At 49.3% G+C, this 8,391-nt stretch overlaps 1 protein-coding gene across 1 annotated transcript; it reads left to right on the top strand.

Annotated features, from left to right (window-relative positions):
* The first annotated feature begins 380 nt into the window (after positions 1-380).
* Positions 381-5,780, top strand: LOC123697226. Its single transcript, XM_045643665.1, has 2 exons — positions 381-1,355; positions 1,479-5,780. Exons 1-2 carry the CDS (start codon positions 471-473, stop codon positions 5,175-5,177), a joined length of 4,584 nt encoding a protein of 1,527 aa, XP_045499621.1. The 5' UTR covers positions 381-470; the 3' UTR covers positions 5,178-5,780.
* The last annotated feature ends 2,611 nt before the right edge of the window (positions 5,781-8,391 follow it).

Genomic DNA, 8,391 nt, shown 5'->3' with positions numbered 1-8,391 from the left:
AATTGTAATAGTGTACATAAGGGTCGATAATATATGTATGTCGAAGGAAGGGTGTTTTCTTGAACACAAAACCCCAAAAATAATACAGTCCACAACAACGTCTGGTCCTTCGATCGCCGGATAAACAACGATCGCCGGATACTCCAGGAAGAGGAAACGCTGCCCGTGGAAGACCAGATCCTGCCGAAGAGAGGTACGCATCGGCAACGAGTTCACCTTCGAGGGGCGAATATCGGCAAACCGGTAACGTTGGTACTAGCCTGCTGGTGTTTTTGATCGTCACCAGGCGAGTCAGGTACCTACCGACGGGGCCGCGCTGTTGGTACTAGTCCAATGAGGTGAGTCGTAAGGTTTTTTACGGGTAGACTCGGGCTGTCGGGTGACCTTGGTGGTACGCGCCGGGAATCAGGGGTGCTGGTCAGCGGAACGAGTCTGCCAGTATAAGCCTGCGGTGCGTCACCTCTTTAGGCATGGTGGTTACCCGCAGCCAGGGTGAAGCTGCAGAAGTGGAGGACCGGAGCCAGGAGACAGAGCGTGTGCGGCAAGAACGAATGCGGCGGCTGGTGCTGGACCCGCTGGCATCGCCGTCTGACGCACGCTTGACGTCAGCCACAGACACAATGGAGATCCCGCCGCAACCGCGACGGCATTCGCCAGCGAGATCCGCTAGATCGGTGCGGTCATCGGCGAGTACGGCGCGGCGGATTAAGGCGGCGGAATTAGAAGCGGCAGAGCGACTCGCCGCTATCCAGAAAAAAGAACTACAAATCGAGAAAGAACTAATAAATAAACGCTTACAGTTCGAGGTGTCCGCCATACAGGAAGACGAGGGCCTGCCGGAAGATACCGTCACCGCGACAGAAGAACGAAACAAGGTGGACGAGTGGCTCCAGTCACATCCTGTGCCGAAGGATGACAGACACCAGCGTTTGGAACTAAGAAGAGGAAGATCGCCGACGCCGACCAGAAGAACAGGAATAGAGCAGCTGGCGGCGTCCCTAGAGAAGATGGCGCGACCGCGCCTATGCCACGCGGACCTTCCGATATTTTCAGGTGCGATTGAAGAGTGGCTGCCGTTCCGAGCAGCCTACCGGGACACAAGCAGCATGTACCAAGTGTCCGACGCAGAAAACATCCAGCGGCTGCGTACCTGCCTGAAGGGGGAAGCAAGGGACGCCGTGGCAGCGCTGCTTCACACTGCTTCATCACCTGAAGCAGTCATGAAAACTTTGGAGCAGTGCTTCGGGAGGCCCGAGATAATAATCGACAGGGCCATGGAAGACCTAAGGAAGCTGCCGCGACCTGGAGCAGCGGCCAAGGACATAAACTGCTTCGCGGTAAAAGTGCAAAACGTGGTGTGTATACTTCAAACCATAGACAAAAAAGGATATTTGTACAATCCTATGCTAGCACGGGAAATATTGGACAAACTTAGTCCGCACCTGCGGTCCAGGTGGTGTGATTATGCTTATGCACAGGAAGGCACAGCGGATCCAGAGATCGTGGTGCTGTCCCGCTTCCTCATGAGAGAGGCGGACCAGGCGCTTCGCTACACCTACGCGCCGACGAGCAGCACTGCACCAGCGCGCAGAGACGCCGCAGCAGCAGCAGCAGCAGCAGCAGCAGCGCGACCTGCTCCACCGAAAAGGAAGTCTGCAGTATACACCATGGTCTCTGGTGAAGATGAAGAAGAGAAGAAAGAAGAGAAGAAAGAAGAGAAGAAAGAAGACTTCTGCCTGTGCTGCGGGCGCGACCACGCTATGGTTGCCTGCCCGCGCTACGCCAAGCTGTCGGTGGATGAGCGGTGGGCGCTGGTGAGGGAAAAGGGCGCCTGCTTCAAGTGCGCCACGAAGAGACATCGGCGCAGCTATTGTCGAGCGAAACCATGCGGCGTGAACCAGTGCCGCCGCCCGCATCATTCATCACTGCACGACGTAAGAAGAGAAGAGCCTGCTGCGTCGACCGAAGAAACCGTCATGGCGGTTGCTGACCGCGCAACCGCACCGCCCCGCGCCGTCCTGCTGAAGATGTGTCCAGTCACCGTCGTCGGCCCACGGGGGGAGGTATCGACGCACGCACTGCTCGATGAGGGCTCCACCATCACCCTCATTGATGAGGACCTGGCGCAACAGATCGGCGCCGAAGGTCCCACCACGCCGCTCCGCATCCACGGGGCGAACATGGAGCAGATTGAAGAAGGAAGTCGGCTGGTGACGGTGCAGCTGCGGGGGCAGAGCGACGGGACACTACACGACCTGCGCGCCCGCACGATGAAGAAGCTGCAGTTGCATCAGCAGTCCATCCCGGGATCCCTGCTTCGGTACAGACATCTGCGCGACATACCGGAACGTGAGGTATGTTACGAACAAGCACGCGCGGGTGTCCTGGTGGGTACCGACCACTGGGAGCATATCGTGACCAGAGAACTTCGGACGGGCGGCGCCGACGAACCTGCCGCCTCCAAGACAAGTCTCGGCTGGGTGATACATGGAACAACGCCGCGTCGAATGATCGTCGAGAGAGACCGCGTGCTTCACGTCCGAGAACAACAAGCGGACCAACGGCTGCACGACCTGGTGGCAGAGCACTTCAAGATCGAATCATTGAACATAGCCAGCAGACCGCGCATCAGCGACGCCGATCGACGAGCGACATCCATCGTCGAGACGACTACGAAGAAGACGCCGGGCGGGTACGAGATCGGCCTGCCGTGGAAGAGGGATAACGTCCGCATGCCACCGAGCTACAATGCCGCGCTGCGGAGACTTCTGAAGATTGAAGCAAAAATGGACGCCGCGCCGGAATTCGCAGCCGAGTACACCAAGCAGATGAACAACTTATTCGAGAAAAGGTATGCGGTTCCGTGCGATGGCAGTGAAGGCGAGAGCAGCGTGTGCTGGTACCTGCCGCATTTCGCTGTGACCAATCCCAACAAACCAGGGAAGCAGCGATTGGTTTTTGATGCGGCAGCCAAAAGCCACGGGACTTGTTTAAATGATGAACTACTTGAGGGCCCAGACTTGCTACTATCACTGCCAGGTATATTATTTCGATTCAGGGAAAAGGCAGTGGCAGTCACAGCAGATATAGAGGAGATGTTCTTACAAGTGAAAATAAGACCCGAAGACCAGCCAGCGCAGCAGTTTTTATGGAGGGGAAGCCGACGCGACACGCCGCCACAGCACTATAAGATGACGTCCATGATATTCGGCGCAGCGAGCTCTCCATTTATGGCGCATTACATCCGTAATCATAATGCGCAGCAGCACGCAGAACAATATCCAATGGCGCTGGAAGCAATAACGAAGAGCCACTACATGGACGATCTGGTGGTAAGCTACGCCGACGCAGAGGAAGCCAGACAAGCAATCGAAGAAATACGGACAGTGCACGCGGCGGCAGGCTTCAAGCTACGAGGATGGAACGCCAGCGACAGGAGCGTGCTGAGGGACGTGCCACGAGAACTACACGCCAGCACACCAACGCAGCTGGGAGGAGCGCAGCCAGCCCCGAAGATCCTCGGGCTTATTTGGGACGCCGAGCAAGACGCGCTAGGATTCAACACAGCAATGAACAGGGTACCGGTGGAGGTGCGAGATCGCAAGCGCCCGCCAACCAAGCGCGAAGCATTAAGTGCGGTAATGTCAATTTATGACCCACTAGGCCTCTTAAGTTATTTCACCATCCGTGCTAAAATCATATTGCAGAGCCTGTGGCGCCTCCAGATTTCGTGGGACGAGCCGATACCTGAAGAAGAGGGCGAGCAGTTTGCGGGCTGGCAGTCGCAACTGGAAGCAGTCGGCGCGCTACGTTTGCCGCGATGCTACGCAACGGACAACGTCGAAGACATCGAGCTGCACGTGCTATGCGACGCCAGTGAACAAGCGTATGCAGCCGTGGCGTACTGGCGTATGCGGCGAACGGACGGCAGCGTGCAAGTGAAACTCGTCTCGGCGAAAGCGAAGGTGGCACCACGACGCGCGCAGACGATCCCGCGCCTAGAACTACAAGCGGCGGTGATCGGCGCAAGACTCGCTGATCAGATAAGAAGAGAGCACAGGTATGACATATCTCGTACTTGGTTTTGGACAGACTCATCGACGGTGGTGCACTGGGTGCGCAACGATGCAAAGAGATACACGCCGTTCGTCGCGCATCGCCTCGGTGAGATTGGAGAACTAACACAAAGGGAAGAGTGGCGGTGGCTGCCGACTCATGAAAACGTTGCCGACGACGCCACCCGCCTAAGTTTCACCTTGAGACATGATCGATGGTTCCAGGGTCCAGAATTCCTGACAAAGACGGAGGACCAGTGGCCCACGGAAAAGGAACTTCGAGAAACTACGGACGAGGCTGATGTACTGCATGTAAGCGAGCTTCCACGGAAGATGGAATGGCTGCCGGATCCAGAGCGCTTCTCCAAATTCCGCACACTGGTAGGAGCAACAGCAAGGGTGCTCGCATTCATTGACATACGCATCAAGCACACGGCGACGAGACTAGTATGTCGCCACCTGGAACAAGCCGAACGACTGTTGGTGCAGCGCGCACAGAACGACAGCTTTGGGGAAGACATAAAGCGAATCAAGGACGCGCGCCCCATCAGCAGATCCAGTAGACTGTACAAATTGGACCCGGTAATGGAAGACGGCGTGCTGAGAGTAAGGGGTCGCATAAACGCAGCCACAGCACCCGACACGGTAAAGAAGCCGGTGATCCTCGACGGCCGGCACAGAATAACCAGACTAATAGTGTTACAGGAACATTGTGCCGCCGGACACGCCAACCGCGAGCGTGTCACCAACGACCTGAGGCAGCGCTACTGGGTCATCCACCTGCGGCCCACAGTGCGCGCCGTAGAGAAGAACTGCGCGCTGTGCCGAGTACGCCGAGCGATGCCGCAGGTCCCAGCCAAAGGGGACTTGCCACGCGCTTGCCTCGACCCGTTCCACCGACGGACCTGGCGCGCCAGCCAGGCGCTCGCCGACCACTTTGGCGCCGATGGATCAAGGAGTACCTACCGACGCTCGTGCCACGGGGGGAGGCGCGAAAGGACACGCGACGCCTCGAGGAAGGTGACGTGGTCATCATCGTGGACCACGTCTTGCCGCGCAACACATGGCCCATGGGGGTCGTGGTGCGCGTTCACGCCGGGCCGGACGACGCTGTGCGGGTAGCCGAAGTGAAGACCAAGAGCGGGATCTTCAGACGCCCCGTCAGCAAGCTCGTCGTGATGAAGGAGGCTACGCAAGCTACGCCGGGGGGAGGACTGTAAAGGACGAGCACACTATCAAGGTCAAGCGCAGGCGACAACGGGGCTCCCCACACAGCGACGCCACGTGTATGGAGCGGAGTTTCAACGCTACACGTGGAAGAAGAGGCGCACCGCGGTTTTGACGAGGCGCACCGCGGTTTCGACTATAGCGTTCTACACACTACGCCACGTGTATTGCGTCTACACGTGGAGGAGGCGTGGCCTAGGCGGCACATGCAAGACAGCCGCCGCGGCTTTGAGCCGCCGCCGCCGCTTTGTGACTCGCCGCCGGGCGATGGCTTTGTGGCTCGCCGCATCGCTTTGTATCCCGCCGCCAGCAGCGCATATAAATAGCGAACATTTTGGAACTAAAGTCAGTTGCAGCAAGTCCTTCTTCAAGACTAGTAGGGAAGAAGTAATAGTGAATAAGTAATAGTGAATATGTAATAGTGATTAAGTATAAATTGTAATAGTGTACATAAGGGTCGATAATATATGTATGTCGAAGGAAGGGTGTTTTCTTGAACACAAAACCCCAAAAATAATACAGTCCACAACACTATGTCTAAACAGGCGTAACGAAACAAAGCAAGTACGCTGCGCTATTGTCACATATTTGAGTAATTTTTATTGATTAGGATGTTACTGTTGTAACTTTGTACTTTGTGATATAATAATTTTTATTTTCATCTATAGCTATATGTATAAACTTGGATAACGTAACTGAGTAAAACACACCCCAGCAGTCATGAGACAGCTCGAACTTATAAATTACGCGGCAATTACGCGTACACACGTCTGTAACGGCTAAGCGCGAGTTGGTGAAGCAATAACAGTAAATATATTTCCTACTAATTAATTTATAATTAGAATGAACTGAACGAATTGTGAAAATTAAAATACCTACATATGATGTTGTATTTGAGATAATGTTCGCCAGGTAATTGGCATGCCAGAAAAAATTGTAATTCCTACTTATCATGTCTTACTACTTATTAAAATAAAATGTAATTATTATTTAATAAAATAAAAATACCTATATACACACGTCTTTTTTTATTTTTTACCTGCTATATTTAAATAAAATGTATGTGTATTGTGCGTGCCCAAATATTTGTGCATTGAAATATAAACAGTCTCAATCGAGTTTGGCCTGAGTGGCCGAAATTCACTCAGAAGGACGATTAATATTATTTTATGAGGTACGGTAGTTCAAGGACTTAGGGGTATGGTTTTGTTATCATTTGATTGTTATCTCTGAAGTCTGAGTACACAAAACTAGATTGAAGTAGCAATAATATGGTTGGAACGTTCTATTTAGTTGATATATACTAATATTTTATTCTCTACTCATATTATAAAGCTGAAGAGTTTGTTTGATCGTTTGAACACGCTTATCTCAGAAACTACTGATCCGATTAGAAAAATTATTTTAGATAGCCCATTTATCAAGGAAGGCTATATAGCTACATATCATCACGCTAAGACCAACAGGAGCGGAGCAATGCGAGTGAAAACGCGGGGCACAGCTAGTTTGTAATAAATAACTTAAGTAACACTAATTCTTAAAAGAAATTTATTAGTGAAAAGGACCCTCCGCCACTTAGGGAACACGAGAACAAAATGATGTTAATTGTTAAAGTGGAAATATATTCCCTGATAGTGAGATATACACTCAATAACCAAGCAACTGAATATTTAAACCAGTACAACTCGGTAGGTGTACATTTCAGTCATACTATTCAAATAGCCTTCCAGCGTCGAAAATGATGGTGCGTAAAATAATCAGTTACGATACATCGTATCGTAACTCGGAGGACAGAAAGAAACATACTACATTTTAAACACAAACTTCAAAGAGACCCTTCAATTGGCCAGGGATTATTTAAAACGAAGCCTGATTGTAGTTTCCATAATGTTTGATCCTCAGGGAAAAGTAACGTAGACGTATTGAGTCCACTAAGAATCAATTATTCGGCTCGCCTTGATCCCGGGAACTCGATAAGAGCGTTCTGATTCAATGCTTCACTGGACAAATGTTTTATGGCAACTATAAAACTATTTTCAATGTCATATTACTGCAGAGATTATTACAGAGTTGCTGTTTCGAACACCTTTTGTAAATGTGGTGTCGTTTTGGTAATTATTTATGTTGTAAAATGGTGTAAGTTAATTTTGTTATTGATTTCATTAAATTTTGTATAAACCACTGTAAAATATTTTACAACTTTTTGAATATTCAATACTTAGAGCATTAAACCAATTCAATACAAAGAAATATTATATTCATAAATTAATATAAAATTAATCTTACTCATAATAATAAAACCCACTCCTCTTTCAATTTCACTACAAACTTACAGTAAAAATAAAATCATTCATATAAAATACATAGTTTTAAATCTCTCTAATCGGTTTAAAAAAAATAAACCGCATTAAAACCGGTCCATTGCTTGAGGAACTAACTAAGAAGCCACAAACACAAAGTCTATGAACTTTTCACTTCGCTTGAAAAAGGACAGTAGCTAACTTGTGATAAAGCTCGGAACTCGGCTTTAGTACGTAATTGCCTCTCATAAAACAATATTTTTTGATTTACTGATTCATATATTTAATATTTATGATATGTTTTCTTTACTTTGTGGTTATATTAAGCGAGTAAGCGTAAAACGAATCTCGACTCAAATTAGTTAGATAGGTCACACTGGATAGGTAGTTAGTTTATGTAGATTGTAGACAATATCTAAAGATGAACGTCCATAAATACAATATACAACTCATATGACAATAAGTATGAAGAGAATACCAAAAAAAAAATAAATAGCGGAGACGCAATTCGAAACGCATGAAGGCTAACCTTTCACCGCTTTTTAAGATCGGAAAATCATATTATTTATCCAATAAACAGCTAACAAATAATAAAAATAGTCCTATCATCCCAGTAACCTTTGACATATATAATCTTTCTTCAAATATCATTAAACATAAACATTATAGCAGTGGAAAAGAGGCGTTTTCTCTCGGGATAAATACATATTCCAATGATAGATTTATCCGTATAAGTATATAATTTTTTCCTTCACCACATATTGATCCGAGCAGGGTAGTTTAACTGATAAATGTTAAGGTTCATTCTT

The sequence above is a fragment of the Colias croceus genome, chromosome 14 (assembly GCF_905220415.1).
Source record: "Colias croceus chromosome 14, ilColCroc2.1".
NCBI lineage: Eukaryota > Metazoa > Arthropoda > Insecta > Lepidoptera > Pieridae > Colias > Colias croceus.
This window is presented reverse-complemented; position numbering and strand designations above follow the sequence as displayed.

What these genes read in the sequence shown, in the direction of transcription:
- LOC123697226 (XM_045643665.1), top strand. Translation starts at nt 471, where the DNA reads ATGGTGGTTACCCGCAGCCAGGGTGAAGCTGCAGAAGTGGAGGACCGG. An exon ending in CGGTAAAAGTGCAAAACGTG is followed by an intron (nt 1,356 to 1,478) that starts GTGTGTATACTT and finishes GCTTATGCACAG; the next exon opens with GAAGGCACAGCGGATCCAGA.